Below are 17,245 nucleotides of genomic sequence, written 5' to 3'. Positions count from 1 at the left end.
GCAGGGTCCTTATATTGGAAGAGGATGTACAGTGTCTAGCATAACAGGATTGTCCAGGATGCGGACTCCAGGATACTGCCACAATACAAAGGAAAAACCGGGACTTTAATCCCTCTTTCTAATTGTATCTCTCCTTCTCCCTTTCATTGGACTGTTTTGAATGGCGTTTCTGATTTCTGAATGGTATTTGGTAACAATTCTCAATCTTTCCTTTCCTCCTGCCCCACAGGAGCACATTTACAAGCTGATGAAGAGTGACAGCTACGCACGTTTCCTCCGTTCTAACGCATACCAAGACTTATTGCTGGCAAAGAAGAAGGTATCTTTTGGGAAGGACATGCTTGCATCTCTTAGCGCCTATTGATTCTCGCCTGCTGCTTGCTGCTAGTGTGAAAACGGGAATATTGTTTCATTTTTATTTTTTACTTTTTATTTTTTAGAAAAGGAATGAGAACATTTGTTTCCTTCAAGGCCCAGGGTATGGCATCCCTATATGCAGTTTTGGAAACCATTGTAAGGGAAAGGTAGAATAGCAAGCCAGTCAAATACAGAATATGAAAAAATGCTCAGATTGTATGAGTATCTTCCCAACTTGACGCAAGGAATTAAAAGTCCATTGTCTCATCTTCATGTCAAAGTTGATCTCCTGTATCACGATTAGCTACCAGAAATGTGTTAATTTGCTAGTCAGGATAACAGACTAGGTACAGCATCCAAGATGAAACCATGTGGTCCTCCGTTGGGATGCCGTATCTGGGGACCTCCCCATAATGTCTTACCCCCTGCTCCTTTCCCCCTTTTCCCTGCTCTTTGCTCCCTGGAAATGTTTGCTTTTTATTTTAAACAAGAAATAATTGCAACACAGAGAGAAGCCAAGAACTTCAGCCATTTTCTTCACCAAAGTCCTGGGCCTCGGTTCCCTTTACCCCTGTGTGTTAGCATGGCCACAGCTAGCAACATATTTTCTTCCAGGAATCCCCAACTCAGAGTAGCAAATGATTGATTCTGTAGGATTAAGTGAGTTCTTATCCTGCTAGTTCTATTTGGGTAAAGGGGGGCAGGGTGTGGAAGGTAAGATACTTATCTCTGCATTTGTGGCTTGTTTAAATGCTTTCTCTACCTGCCAGCTTACTCCAGTACTTTGCCAGAGAGAATATGTTTTTGTACGTGTACCTCTCTTTCTGTGACCCAGTTACAATTTAGGTCTCAGACTTACAAAACCCAAGATACAATTAACTTGCAACTCCTGCAGTCTGAGCTTGTGGTTTTCCATCACCATGCGCTCTGCTGCTTCTTCACTTCATTCTCCATGGGCTGTCAAATTATAATGCATTGGCGCATCTCAATGAAATCCCATTGGCTTTTACATACTCATTGGTATTATGGGTCCTTAAAGTGCATATGAACTAAACTTTACTTTCTGTTGTGCCTGGTGTTGCAGTGGTGTAACTGAAGACATGAGCTGCCCCTGTGTTTTAAAACCAGCTGGTTTTAGACAAGTGAAGACCAGACAAAGAAAAGCAAAGTCCTAGATGCCATTTGAAATTTTAAGGTGCTCTTTAAACCTGGACAGAATTCAGAGGCAGAGGGAAAGAAGGGGATGCAGTTAAAACTCTTGGACACCCTACGATGAGGGAAAAGAAAAAATTAAAAAATCTTTGCTGTCTTATCCCTATGAGCATCCCTGTATGTTCTCCCTCTCAAACTCTTTCTTTCAAAACATTGGGCCCGAATGGTTCATGTGTTAATACAAAGAAAAGTTCTCCTCCTAACTGAACCAGTGTTGAATCAAAGATTTCTTTGGAATCATTGCTTGCTGTCAGACCAAGTGCTAGATCTCTCAGCATGACTTGCATGATTCTCATGCGACCCCTAGGAACAGATTTCAGTGGCATGCTCACTCTACAGTGGAAATAAGAATCTAGTTCCTTTCCGAAAGAGATGTTGGGAACTCAAGTAAACATAGCCAAGGAAAAAGAAGACAGTGACAAAAATCATGAAGCTGAATCATTCACCAATATAATGTACATGGGGGAGGGGGAATTAAAGTTACATCCGCAGACATAAAGCATATCTCACTATGTTAGGCTAGTAGACATTGTGTAATGCTGACAGATGGAATTGAACCTGAGACCTCTGGAGCTTAGTACATGAGGCTCTACCGCAACAGCTAAAAACCAGCTGGCTATTAACTAAGGCTGTAGAGCAGACTCATTGTTCTCTCTGTAAGCAGTCTCAGTGCCACTAGATGGGACAGTGAACCACACCCAGTAGGTGTCTGGGTTACAAAAGTACCAGTGAAAGCACAGAGACTGATAGGGAATAAAGCTTCCTTATGCTGACCTACCTGGTAGTTTTACAGTACATTTGAGAGAGTCCTTCAGGGCTTCCGGATACAGCCTGGAATGTGGATTTGGGGGTAAGTGAAAAACATGGGGTACCCTAGCCCTTTCAGTATTGAGGATTTGGGTTTAAATCTCACGAATAAAAATTTGGCCTTGGTGATGTCAGTGGGAGTTTTGCCATTGACTTCAGTAGGGCTTGGATTACACCCCAAAATTTTGAGCCCTTGTTAGGTATACCTCCCAAATATCCCTCATTTCAAGGGTTCACACTCATTTTAGTCCAAAAACTGGCCCACATTCCATACCTGTGATGTGCCCTCACTTTCTTGTTGACTATTAATTATGGCAGAGATGCAGAATCATGGAACTGAGATTACAGAAAGTTATTTACACTAAAGAAATGAATCTCCCTGCATTTTAAGTTTTTTGTATGAATGTATTTTTGGCCACCACCACCCCTCGTTTTGGGTCATTGTTATACATTTCAGCCCATATATGGGCTTTGTGGCAAAAGTAGAGGATTTGGAGTTGTGAGATCTGTGTTCTTTGCCTAGCTTTTCCACTAATTTTCTTGTGTGACTTTGGGTGAGTCATTTAATCTCGGTATGCCTTATACTGCCCACTGTGTAAAATGCAGATAATAGTACTGACCTGTGTAGACAACATGTTGAGTCTTAATTAATATCAGTAAAAATGTCTGGCATATTTTGATATCCTCAGGTGCAAATCTATATAGTATGCACTATGTAAATGCAAAGCAAAGTACAATCATTTTCTACATCACAAAACAATTGCCCATGTGAGAGTTTCTGATCCAGGGTCTGGAACTGAAATAAGCTAAAGGGACTTGTGGGCCAGAGTTCAAATATACTGGCAGAGTTATGAGGAGGAGAGGGGGAAATGAACAGCATGTACACAGACTCATGGAGGCACAGGTGATGGACATGGGCCATGTATAGGCTAGGAGTTCCTTCTCCATTCATTATGGAATTTTTCTTCTTTCCTGTCACTGTCATTTTTATATGTACCATTGTATGATGGCATGGAGCATTTAAATCCATGGTATGCTGTTGGGAATGCACAACTGGGCTTCAGCAGGGGTGTAATTGGAGGGTACGTGTAAGAAAAAAGGTATAGGTCTCTGCACTGCACAGAAGTAAGTCTCCCTACATGCCTGTTGCCTTACTGTGAAAAAGGGTGAAAAAGGGTGAAAAAGAGGAAGGAGGTAGGCAATGCCTCCATGTTTCTGAGAAGAAAAGGACTTTAGCTTGGTAAGCCTGCAGATGAGCCATTTAGCCGTTTTGTCTGTCAGCCTCACTCCTGCTTCTAGTAGGAATAATTAGGTTATTGTCAGCACCCATCTCTCAGACACAGGGCTGGGTTCTGTTGCACTCCCTTACCTACCCATTGAGTTTTACTTCTTGTGCATACACACAACATGATACACCGGTGCTGTACGAGACCAAGCATCAGTCTGCCCATATTTCTGCTGATACATATCTTACCACATTTTATAGTAGCAAAAAGCCCCCTGTCTTCCCCTTGAGAGCCAGGGCCATGCCCATCGATAACAGTGAACTTTATGTAAGAAAGAAATTACTGTTACATTTAGGCCTTGAAAAACCTACTCACCCACTTCTGCAGTCCCTTCAAAGGAACTTGAGCACCTTTCCATCCTTTTCTCAGTCTCTTCAGAGGAAGGAGCTGCAACTGACTTCACTCTTCTTGCTAGAGTTTTACTTGAGTGCCACAAGAATGCCAACGGATTTTCCTCCTAACTGTGTTCATAATCATTTGTAATTGATTTTCTAATGTCTCTGCTACCCTATGCTAACAAACTCTTTCCTCAAAAGAACAACAAATCTGAACAGTATGAGAAATAATTAACCAGTGAGGGCAGGGGGAATGTAGCAATGCAGTGAAGAATATTCAGGATTTTTTCTTCACCTAATTTTTTCTGCTCAGTTGTCTATAATAAAATCTTTTTTTAGAATGTTAAGTATCTGTATCTTACTGTTAGCTTGTACGGTAGGTTGATCTGTTTACCATTGATGAAGGTAAGTTTTCCTTTTGCATGTTTAAGGGCTGCTTGAACTACCTTGTGTGTGTGTGTCTGTACAAGCATTGTTGTCATACTTCAAAGTATTTTTGATGCACTTCCTGTGCTTTACCTGACATGTGTTCAATCAATGTGCAGAGACCCTTACTCTGTATTTCTAAATTCTTACACTTTATTTTTAAATTTCCTTCCTCCACTTTGCAACAGAGCCTCAAGCAGCTTTGCTTTGAGCTGGACCGAGACAGGCAAGCGGTTACCTCAATAACACGTAGCCAGTCACACATTTTGTAGACAAGCAGGCAGGAAATGCTGGAGAGCAATACAGCCAGCACAAGCATGCACTCCTGCTGAAACTGTGCACATCAGCTGCTTGGCATGCAGCCAAGTGTCATTGCTTTTTATTTTAATTAAAAAAATGCAGTGCTTTGCTCAACAACTAGAGACTAGGGTGACTGGTGTTCTGTAGCTACCTTAGACAGTTACTGTACATTTAAACTCTGGGCTGTTGCATCTCCTGCAGGGTATTGTTCATGTTGGGAGTGTTTGCAAGGCAGATTTCATTTGAGACCTTAGTATGGCTAACTTTTCAGATAGTAGTGCCCAGTGAACCCTTTCAGTATTAGAAGAGAACAAACTGTATATAATCTGTAGCTTGTCAGCTGATACAAAAAGTTAGTGCCCCAAACCAAATCTGTGTGGTTCATTTACACCACCCACTCCAGTTTCCCTAAGAAAGGGAAATGACATTAGCCTGGAATAATGTTCCAGAGATTCCCCCAATTCTGCAGTTGCAGAATTTGCCAGAGAATTGAACCTTTGCTACCCAAAGGAGCTCCAGAGTCTCGCCTTTCTAAAACACCTGTTTCCAGATCTTCTAGTTGTGGATGGCAGCAGCAAAGCACTGGGTTGCTGGTTATGGGCATTCATGGGGTTCACAATGCAGAAGGATTATTTTTTCAATCCCGCCCTGAAATACCCACTTTCACTCCCACCAACTCCTGCATGGTTTCTTTAATTTTGATCAAACTCCTGCTGTTATGTCAGTGAGTCCCATGGCCCCTGTGGGGTCCCACTCCCACATCTAAATTATAAAATTGTCCCAGCAGTGGCTGGACATGCTGCTTTCAGCAAATGTCTGTCCACCAGCACCCACAAACATCCTGCTTCCCTATGCAATGGAATGGGACCCTCCCAACTCATCCAGGCAGAGATCAGAGTCCTCATTCACCCCTACAAGGAATGAGCAACCTCTTAATCTCCCCTTCCCTACCCCAAAGGATTAGAAACTTCTAAGCCTCCATGCATCATTCTACAAAGGGAGTAGGATGCCCTCATGTTCCGCCTGCCCCCATTATGTTCCTTACTTCTATAATGCTACTAGTGGCAATGCTGCCTTCAGAGCAGAGCCCTGCTCTAGATCTGAGATCCCACAGGTCCCACTGCCATAAGAGTGGGTGTGGGGTAAAAATTCAAGAAACGGCCTGGCAGCAGGTAGGAATGGGTATTGCAGGGCAGGACAGGAAAAGGATTAAAAACAGCCCTCTCGTGTCATAAACGACATGAACTCCTCAGCCAGAAGCCACCGCTCTTGAGCCTCCCAGTTCTGTGTTCTGCGATGCCACCCAGCGGCCTTTTGAGCTGGGTGACCAAAGAGCAGCAGCTGCTGGTTTGGGACCATGTTCCCCCAAATATAGATGTTAAACTATTCCTATGTTTGCTATAAGAATCATAACTGGGACAAGACACTGTGAGGCTTGTGAATTGTTACAGACCTTTTTTTGTTTCCATAGATAGGGTCAGAACATATCTCAGGGTATGTCTACACTACCCCGCTAGTTCGAACTAGCGGGGTAATGTATGCATACCGAACGTGCAAATGAAGCCCAGGATTTGAATTTCCCGGGCTTCATTTGCATAAGCCGGCCGGTGCCATTTTTAAATGCCGGCTTGTTCGAACCCCGTGCCGCGCGGCTACACGCGGCACGGGCTAGATAGTTCGAACTAGCAAGCCATTCCGAACTATCTGTACTCCTCGTTTCACGCCTCGTCCTCGAACCTTGCTAGTTCGAACTATCTAGCCCGTGCCGCGTGTAGCCGCGCGGCACGGGGTTCGAACAAGCCGGCATTTAAAAATGGCGCCGGCCGGCTTATGCAAATGAAGCCCGGGAAATTCAAATCCCGGGCTTCATTTGCACGTTCGGTATGCATACATTACCCCGCTAGTTCGAACTAGCGGGGTAGTGTAGACATACCCTCAGAGAGGTCATGTGGGAGAATAAGTTTTGTGGAAAGAGTTTAATAACCACTGGCCTAAATGTGACATTTCATTGTAAAACATTTGCCTTTAAGGCACTGAGCATTGCTGGGGATAAGGCAAAGCTTCAACACCTCAATGAGAGGTCAAGAAGTAGGGGGCACAATCACGGTTGGGCCCCACCCCACTCAATTAGGTCCGGGCCCATCCAGCTCTGAGTATGGGTGTAATGATGCCACAGTGGCAGTCAGGCACCTGAGATCCAAGACCGAGCTATGCACCTGCCCTTCAGAAAGCTACGCTCCAACAGCTCTGCTTTGCCATTTTCCGAGCAGCTCCATGCACGTGCTTAGCTCACCAGGTGATGCCCAGTGTCTAAAGGCATCAGGGCTAAGAAGAGGGTGTGTTGTCAGGGGAGAAGCTGAGCTAGCACTTTGTCACTGCTCATCTACCCAAAAGTCAGGGCTCACCCACTTTTCCACTCCTAGCTACACCACTCTCAGGAAAGGACTGTGCTTCTAACATGCAAAGAAACTGCACAGTCTGTATTGTCCTCTGGATTGCTTCTTGCTTGTGCACTTGGCCCAATCTGTGTCAAAGGGCAGCTCCATGCCTCACTTCCTCCCTACCTGTTCTATGTGTCTCCTTAGGGGGACATGCCCACCTACAAGTGCTTAGAAGGAAGCATTTCCGTCGTTCCCCATTGCAGCTGTGACTTGCTCTTATGCAGACCACACACGAGTGAGTCTAAAGGCTTGTTGTATCTTCCACCTTCCCCTCCACTCCCACACTGTGGTGTGCTTATGAAGTATGTTCCTTGCACCAAGTCCAATCCACACACACTATAGATCTGTTATAGGCCTTAGCTATCGAGTCTGGTCCTTTAGCTCCAGTAATAAATATTTCTGCTTTCAGGTCTGAATGTCCTGGTTCAGTCCCCCAAAGTTAGTGGCTATGATACAGTGACCAAATTATGACAGGTTCAAAAGAAATCCAACTCAGAAAGATCACTGTCACAACGGGCACTAATCAGGCATCATGGAAGGTGTTGCACTTTGGTTAGGTAGAAGGGCTGTAATTCACAGACGTTAAGCATTCACTTGGAAATCAGAAATTTAATGCAATGAGACTAATACCATCACTTACAACAACTTCTCCTTAACTACTCCAAGCAGAGGTCGTCTTTCTGTGCGGGACTCTTCCCAATCTTGATTTATCCTGGACTTCTTTGGGCAGGGTAGGTTTCTCTGAATGTCCAACAGTTTACAAAAATCAGAGGGAAAAGTCCAGTTGTCTGCACCATCCCTTGCCTATTATTCCTTTATTTACTTAATATGTCAGCTTTTATACAGTGCAAAGCAGTGCAGCTGGTGTACCACATGGAAGCCATAATGAACAGCTCCCCCGGTGGTCGAGTTTGGAATTACACTGGCCATTTTAACATATTTGACCTAACCCCTCAATTTAACATTGTTTTATACATGATGCTGGAGTATGAATATCAATGTAGTCTACAAAGGTAAACACCAATATTGAAAGCGCAGAGTTTCACAGTTCCTCTTCCCACACTACAGAAATTCACTACTTATCATTAAAAATCACAGTAAATGAATACAGTTTTTTAAACGTTGTTTTATTGATCATTAAAGTGCTGCTCTTTGGTGGTAGATGTAATCAAGTATCTGTATAGTCTGCTAACGGCTTGGCACATAGCCAATTACAGGTGCCTTCGTCAATTCACCTGTCTTCCTTTTGGATTCTTTGTATCTTCTGTTTGTTGTTTCTGTACTCCTGCTGTGTCCCTTTGGGTTGATATTCAGCTGAAGTCACAGCTGTGAGCTAATCACAGGCAGAAAACTCTAAAGAAGTACTTCACTTGTATCTGTTTCTCTTAAGGGTTTAAGCTCATATGCATGGTCCTCTCTTCTTCCCTCTTCAACAGTGTAAGTTGTATCCTTCCAATATAATCTTTTTCCTGGTTTACCACATTCAGATAAGTTTCTTTCCAGGATTCTGTCTCAAAGCTTTCTCTCTACAGTCACACAATTTCTACGGTTTTCAATAACAAAGTATAGGCCATCTTCTCCTGTTCTCTCCATAATTTGTAGAGCTGATGTATACCAGCCAGTAGTTAGTGGATCCCCCTGCTAGAACCCATATGCTTCTAAGACTCCTGCATATGGGTAATGACTCATCATTGTTCCTGACCATGGATCTCTCAGATGGATCCCCTGTGTCTGATGCTATTCTTGGGCCATGGAATATGTCCAAATTGCTTAGACATGTTCCCCCAGGAGCCACCTGGCTGTGGAATCTCATTTTTTCAGTTAACTCATTCAGCAACAGATGAGCCAGGAAAGCAGGCTTAATAAAGGAATTTCTTAGCCATGCACTTTGCTCTTAAACAAAGCACACTAGGGAATTATAGGTCTTGAACATTCCCAAACCTGATCTCCCCTCTCCCACTTCTTGTGAGTCCAGGATGTGCCTAGGCAGCCCTTCTTGTTTTCTTACTTGCAAGTAGCAGTAGTCTGCCCTCTTGCTTAAAGAAGCACTTCTCTTTCAGCTATGTGCCCATCATCTTCAAAGTCAATGACTGTCCTGGTAGAAAAATCTATTGTTCTGTTAGGGAAGAGTTATCCAGTATTGATGGCCCTTGTTTCCTCAGTCTCAGCTTTTTAGAATTTTCCACTAGCTCCAAGTCCCTGCCCCAAAATGGATGCTCTAATCGACCCTGGAGGTTGCAACTCAACATGAAGGTCACATTCCAAGAAGGTTACAGTACAAAACAGAGCTGCTGAAACAAACTAGGTTTCACAGTTTGATACAGAGATATCCTCAGTCTGTCACTTGTGGTGTGAGTATTTCCACTTTATTCTGTACACAGTCAAATCTATCTATAAGAAATCTTGGAGATGGGACCATACAGCTGTAAAATGGAGAGTACCCATTTATGCTTGGACCAATTTAATCATGCACTACATGGAATAGGCATTCCTTCTGAATAGCTTGTTCCTCAGAGAATGTATCAGTACTGAGAGCATTCTGCAGACCCTTTCAATTAGGTTTTTTGAAAATGGTCAAGTGTGGGATGGGTGCCCTGTATCTCACTGTACTCCTCAAGTCTCTTTAAGAGCTGATTCTCAAATTCCTGAATACTTTATCTGCAGCTGTTCTGCTGGATTGGACAGATCTGTGTAAATGTAGCGACATGGTGTGTTCTCTACCTCTCTTTACTGATGTCTAAATGCAGCCAATTAGTGGAAAGGTTGGTGGTGTGGTATACTGGTGGTGGGTTTTTTCCCCCTATTAGGTCTTTTCGATTCAACATACAGATAAACATGACGATAACTCAATTTCTTTTGACCTCTAATGAGGAAAGAATCTGTCTTGTACCAAATGAAACATTGTTCAGTGTTGAGGTGAGCCATGTTCCTCATGGAAATATTAATAAGCCAATGGTGTATGTGTTTCAGTCTTATTGCAATGAAGTTTTATGACTTCTAGCATGTGAATACCCCTATGCTCTGTATTAACCAAAACCAGAGCCAAAAATATGGCCTCATCTTTCCCCAGCAGTATGCATTTGCTGGAGGTAGCCTTTCCTGAGAAGGGGTGAGGCATATTGAGTGCTGCAGTGTGGTGAAAATCTGCTTCTTCCTTCCCAGTAAACAGAGGAGTTCAGGCTCTGTTTCCAACACTGTTTTCTCCAGTATTATATTTGCTACCTCCAAAATTGTAAAGTTGATGTGGTTCCTTCTTCTTTCTAAAATCTGAATAGGAGCCTCCAATCAGCTGTTTGGCAGATGTTAACCAGAATCCGAGGTCTCTGCACAAACAGCTACAGAAGGAAAGTTCAACAAGAGATCAATAACAATGGCTATGGGACACAATGCCACACAAACCCTGTTTTATAGCTTTAAATCAGAGCCACATTTATAACAGAGGAGAAGAAAGGTGACATTCTCCAACAATTAAGGTAGCTGGTGGCTCTCATTCTTTAAGGGTTTTATGTTTGCCGTAGCAACAAACAGCAGTTGCTGCTATTTTGGGTTTTTGTTTTTGGGTTTTTTTGCTTCTTTATCTTTTACTGCTGTTTCAAAAAACTGCATTTAAGCTGAAGATTTTTTTTCTGTATTTTTTCTCCCCACTTTTTTTCCCCTTAAAGCCAGAGAATGAGCAAGGTCGTAGAACTTCTCTAGAAAAGTTCACTCGCAGTGTGGTAAGTTCCTTATTTTGTTTTCTTTCCTCAGCGTTTTACTTTTAGTTGTGGGGTGTTGGTGCTTAAACTTTTCATTTCTTTTAAAAACATTTTTGCAGATAGCATTTTTGTGCTTTTCTTCTAAGTAGCTCACCTACACTGTAGCACTTAAAAAAGGGGGTTGTGCAAGTGGAACAGAATTCTATAATGTGCATTCTGGATAAAAATCACCACATCAATAGACCAATTTTGGTTTAGCATTAAAGGCAGATTATGGTTTTGCTATTTTCACACTACAATATTTGTTATGGTTTCCCCTGCAAATTGTACTAGAACAGCATGATTATAGCATCATTTATATTGTATTCATATTGATTTCTATGCATGGTTAATAATAACATATATACACAACTGCATATATACCCATATCGCACCTTTTATTATATCAAGTGTAACAACTTCCTTGGTAGCTCAGATTTGTTGGAGGTGTTGTAAGAAGGTGATATATGGTGATGGAGATGATAGCCGAATGTTAGAAGCTACTGTGCAGTACAAGATCTTGTGAAAAGAAGATGATCTTTATTACTTTTTCATAACTACTTTGTAAACAAGGAATTGTGCTGTGAATATATGGTACATATGCTTGTATTTGTGTGTACATATATGTGTGTATATAATACATATGTGTACATCATATATAAAGAAATATTTGCATACACAGAGAAGGGGATACTACCCAGGTAAGTGTGAGCTATAACATAATATGAAGGCATCAAGGGGTTCTTTCTGATGCAAAACTCAATTGTGGCATCTGATACATTAGCAGACTCCAGAGATGTGTGCTATCTCTACTGGCAGGTTTCCTCTGTAGTGCTTTATACGGTTGATGTATATGATGGACATAAGGTGTTTATAGTAGAATCATATACAAAATATTACTCTGCTCATCTCTGTGTGTTTGTAGATATAGTCTTTAAAATGCCAGAAAGTGAGAGAAAAGAAAAGCAAAAGAAATATAGGATCAATATTTTTTCACTTGGGGACAGATTCTGCTGCAAGTTATGCTAATATATAGTGAGAGTAACTCAGGCTACGTTTACAGCTGGGTCAATGCATGGTGGGGGGCGTTGATTTAGCAGGTCTATTGAAGACCCACCAAATCGACTACAGATCGTTCTCCAGTCAACCCTAGTATTCTACCCTGGTATTCTACCAGGGGCGGATGAGAGTGCTGCGGGGCCCTGGGCAGCACAATTTCGCAGCCCCTCCCCGCCTTTGACATGGCGCATGCACAGGGCTTCTGCAAGCGCGGGGCCCGGGGCAGCCACTCACCCTGCCCCAAATCCGCCTCTGTATTCTACCCATGTCTCCACTTACCGGAGGAGCAACGCTTGAGCAATAGCTCTTCCTGGGTTTGATTTAGCAGATCTAGTAAAGCCCCGTAAATCAAATGCTGAAGGTGCCCCCATTGACCATGGTACCCCCCCCCCCTTGTTGTGAGGAGTAAGGTTAGTCAACAGGAGAATTTCTCCTGTCGACCTCCCACTATGGGGCCACCCCAGAAAATTGATGCAGGACATGTCGATTCCAGCTATGCAAATCACGTAAATAGAGTTGTGTATTTTGTAGGAATGTAAAAAAGTAGTCAATTAGTTGACTACCTGATAAGCCTAGGCTTATCGAGTACTTAAGTCAACTATTGGCGTTTCCCCCCCTTGCTGCCTCTTTATCAGAGGCAGCAAGGGAGGGAGGAAGCAGGAGTTGGTGTTGGGGGGTGCCGGCTTAAAAGCCAGTTCCCCCCAACACTGTCTCTGCAGTGCTGCTTTCCTGCCCCCTCACTGCAACCTCTCAGAGGCATCATTGTGGGAGGAGGGGGGAAGAGAGGCTGCACAAGCAGCAGCCCCAGTCTGCGGGGGGGCCCAACTCCCTGCTGGGACCCCCGCAAACAGGGGCTGCTTTGTCCCAGCTCCTGGACTGAGCAAACCCAGCTCAATCCTTGCTCATGCCAGGTCCAGGAGATACCCCTGCTTCATCTCTGTAGTTTAAATGTAGTAGGAGCCAGGCTACATTATTTCATTTAAGCTGTATAGCTACAGCGGGGGTAACACCTTCCCTTATCAACTCATTGTGTAGTCGATACAAATTGTGTCGACTACACAATTTCTCAGTTACCCACCTCTTTACACCCTTAGTATCGTTTATTGATTTTCTCCTCCAGTGTAAACCTGGCCTAAGGTAAATCAACAAGAGAGCATCCTCTGTTGAACCAACACAGTTTAGACACAGCAGCAGTAAGGTGACTAAGCTTTATCAGCTCCAGGTATGTTATTCACGTAGCTGGAGCTGAATAACTTAGGTTGACTTACTGCTGCAGTGTGACTTCATTGGAGTAATTGGTTTTATAGTAGCATAACACAGGGCAGAATATGGTACTTAGCATTTTGATTTCAAGACTAGTATAAAAATCTCATTTGGAGTGCTAGGAGTATGATGTAAAAGATAGCCAAGGCAAACATCATAGATTAGTCTATTGTTTAGATACTGCAATATTATTGGTTACAAGGGTGTAAATTATTTCTTTGCATTTAATAGCTGGTATAAATTGGTGTGACAGTACTTTGGTTTCTATGGATCAGTACCAATTTATGCTGCCTGAAATCTGACCCATATACTTTTTAACCTGTTAGTGTCACTTTAAACAAAAGAAATGTTCTTGTTTAAAATATTATGAGATCAGGAAAACGGATCGTATTATTAAATTTTCACCTTTATGCCTATCATCATGCAATCAATATTATTTTGGCCTGATTTGCAATTACACCATTTAGGCACTTAAGACAGAGATGGAGGGGTAGTTTTAGGTCACCTTTGTGCTCACTGTGTACAAGAACCATGCAAGAGGCCGGAGCAGGTATTAGAGTCAGAGAGTCATGCCAAGGGTCAGTCAGAGAACAAGGGCAAGAACCAGGAAAAAGGCCATGATGAATCCACAAACCAGGGACTAGGCTGGGAGTAGCAACAGCAAGCCAGGATCCACCTTGTTGTGCAGACCACTTCTTGGGTCCCTTTCTGGCTCATATAGGGGACTTGGTCCAATTAGAGCCTCCAGAGCTCCTCCAAACAGGCCTTTGTGGGTGGTACTTTCAGTGGAATGTACAGCTGTAGGGCTCCCAATTTGCCAGTCTCCGGCAGAGCTGACAGGTGGAATTGTGGATGTGGCAGCAGCCAATGGCCCTGGGTGCAGGACCTGTGGCTTCTCACACTTGTTTGATAAATATAAAGGAGTGAGAAGAGAGATTCACAGCACTGGAGAAAAAGGCCAAAGCTTATTTTGTTGTATGGGTTTGTCAAACCACAAAATATTTTGCAGTGTTTGTCTCACATTTAGCTGTAGTTGCTGCCAGATTGCCTTCTTAGTTGGGTGCAATGCTTTGCAAAGTCCAATCCTGGCTCTGTGAGCTCAGCCCCAAACCAATTAGAAATAATTTCAGGTCCGGGGGTTCTTGCTACCATCAAAGTCTTTCCTCGGGTGATGTAGTTTAACTCCACAGCAAGTAGACTACTACCAGAAAAGACACTGTGGCATCCCACTAGCCAGCCAGAAACTTGGAGATTTCAGGGAAGACAAATGAGGAGTAAGGAAGAGCAATACCTGATTAAGATGATTCTTTCCATCCTCAACCTTAGTTTCTACAACTCCACAAGGAGGTACCTCCAAGACCCCTCTGTAGGAAAGGATATATTCTGCAGTTGCTCCCCAGGTGGAGCTCTATGCTGCCACCAAAAGCAGCTCCACTTGCAGAATCAGGGCATTGCATTTCACTTTACCTGACAACACACAACCTGACAGATATCTTCAGATAATGCCTCAACTTATGAAATATTTGCAGCTCATATTTTTATTTGTATTTTCCTTTCTGCCCTCTGAGCCTCAGGCCTCCTCCACGCAGCCAGGAATTAACACAAGGGCAACCAACATATCACTGTACATTGTGGCTGCCTCTGCATCATCAGCACTGCTGTCTAGTTAGCCCCACGCACTCTCCCTTCAAACCCTGGCCCCCCATCCCACCTCCCGATGGCACCACAGCCCAGGGTAACAGCTATGTTGTCACTGCCAACAGCACAACATTGGTGTTCCATGTATATATTGTGGGGGCAGATCTCACAGCTTTCTCTACACAGAATTGTCACTGACTTCACATGAAAGCTCTGTGTGTGGAGCAATGCAAAGTTCTTTTCTAATAGGGTTAGTCTTGAAAATATGTATGGACAGATATACACTTTGGATGTAAACATATGTAACCCTTCTACTAGGTGGAGTCAGCGGCAACAAGGGCCAGATTCAACATCTAGAGATTTCTCTTAGCAATACAAAGCAGAAGTGACTTAAGCCCCCACTTAGTAATCTGGGAAAATTAAAACCCACCTTTGGGTGTCTCTGAGAGGCAATACTTCCACTCTCACAAGAAGCGAGTTCAGAAAAGTTGTAATAAATGGGGGAAAGGAACTCAGCGTTAGTTTGGGGGGGAAGGGACCACAATCACACTTTTGAAGCAAATTACCATGAGCAAACACCAACCCCAGAGCATATTGGGTGGTAACCTTTGCCTCAGTTTAACACATTACTCCCTCTCCCTTCACTGCACCACGCCCACAGTTCCTGTCGTTGATCAGTGAAGACCTGCTGTTCAGAACTACATTCATCTGAGTTCATCACCCATAGATAGTGAGTTGGGGGGGGGTGGTATCGTTAAGCATTACCTCAGCTGTTGTGCTGCTGCGGCAGCTGGCTCACTGTCATTGCCATTCACTCTGCTGTTGCAGTCATTCACTCTGCCGCCAATATCCTATTGCCACCTCTGTCTCTCTGCCACAACATCATGGTCTAGTTTCCATCGCTGAGTCCAGCTCTCAGTGATTTCAGAGGGTAATGGGGACCCTCACTGCTAGTGAAGAAAGTGCGGTGTCTTTCAGTGCTACAGTGCATCACACCAGGTGTAAGACTCAGCAGCTTTTTATTAGTGACTTCAGCTTTAGTGATCCCTGAACAAAACAAGGACTCTCAGTGGAGTCTAATTAGCTCTGTCTTTGAACAGTTCAAAGGAGAGTCAAATGTTGTCCCAAGCTCCTTAGGAGAGCCCACACCCCTTGGCAGCAAACCTGCACCCATCCTCTCTCTTCTTCACTGGGTCCAAGTCTACACTAGACCCAGCAGCTTGGCTTAGGGTACACAACTTCAGCTATGTAGAATAGGCAGCTGGAGTCAGCTTACCTTAACTGAGCTTGGTGCGGCTCCCTACAGTGGGAGGCGAATGGGAGCAAACTCTTCTGTCAACTTTCCTTACTCCTCACAAAAGCAGAAGTACCGGACACCAGTGTGGACATCCTCTAAGTTCAATTTAGCAAGTCTTAACTAGACTCACTAAATTAAACTCCAGAACATCTATCACAGCAGCAGCAGTCTTCCAGTTAATGTAGACATGGCCTGAGATTTGGCATCCTTAACCCCTACTGAGTGAATGAGGTTCAGTTTAGAGAGAACTCCTCATTCAGAGCAGGCTAAGTACAGTTCTGCTGACCTTTCCTCATACAATAAGGATAGCATTTCATTATGCTGCACTTAATACAAAGTGATATGTAATCCAGCACCACCCAAAAGTGTTCATTTTAGCAAAGCAGTTCCATCTTGCTCAAAACTAGGGGTACGTCTAGACTACATGCCTCTGTTGCCAGAGGCATGTAGATTAGGCTACCGGACATAGTAAAATGAAGTGGCAATTTAAATAATCGCCGCTTCATTTAAATTTACATGGCTGCCGCACTGAGCCGACAAACAGCTGATCAGCTGTTTGTCGGCTCAGCGCAATAGTCTGGACGCTCCCCTGCCAACATCAAAGGTATTTGTCGACCACCCAGGTAAACCTCATCCCAGGAGGCATACCTGGGTGGTCGACAAAAACCTTTGATGTCGACACCCGCGCGTCCAGACTATCGCGCTGAGCCGACAAACAGCTGATCAGCTGTTTGTCGGCTCAGTGCGGCAGCCATGTAAATTTAAATGAAGCGGCGATTATTTAAATCGCCGCTTCATTTTACTATGTCCAGTAGCCTAATCTACATGCCTCTGGCGACAGAGGCATGTAGTCTAGATGTACCCTATGTATCATTGTTAGCTCATTCAGAACATCTGACAAAGTGGGTCTTTGCAAACAAAAACATATGCCCAAATAAATCTGCTAGTCTTTAAGGTGCCACAGGAATCCTCCTTGTTTTTGCAGATAGAGACTAACATGGTTACCCCTCTTCTCCTTGCTTCAATGTCTCTTCTAATCTACCTCATTTTAGCAGATGGCACCCGGCAAGTGGCAAGTTTAACTTACTAC

General features: G+C 43.6%; 1 protein-coding gene across 5 annotated transcripts in view; it reads left to right on the top strand.

Moving 5' to 3' along the window:
• The window catches only part of RGS6 (regulator of G protein signaling 6), a 505,151-nt gene that overhangs the window by 461,095 nt on the left and 26,811 nt on the right, over positions 1–17,245 (top strand). For 4 of the 5 annotated variants that reach the window (XM_075927285.1, XM_075927284.1, XM_075927288.1 and 1 more), the window contains 2 exons: positions 230–319; positions 10,827–10,880. In XM_075927285.1, the coding sequence (XP_075783400.1) occupies positions 230–319; positions 10,827–10,880 (144 nt within the window). The remainder of the gene's footprint in view (positions 1–229; positions 320–10,826; positions 10,881–17,245) is intronic. The other variant, XM_075927286.1, reaches the window with a different exon arrangement.

The sequence above is a fragment of the Pelodiscus sinensis genome, chromosome 4, assembly GCF_049634645.1.
Source record: "Pelodiscus sinensis isolate JC-2024 chromosome 4, ASM4963464v1, whole genome shotgun sequence".
Taxonomy (NCBI): domain Eukaryota; kingdom Metazoa; phylum Chordata; order Testudines; family Trionychidae; genus Pelodiscus; species Pelodiscus sinensis.
Note: the sequence above shows the minus strand (reverse complement) of the source record. Positions and strands in the feature narration are given on the sequence as shown.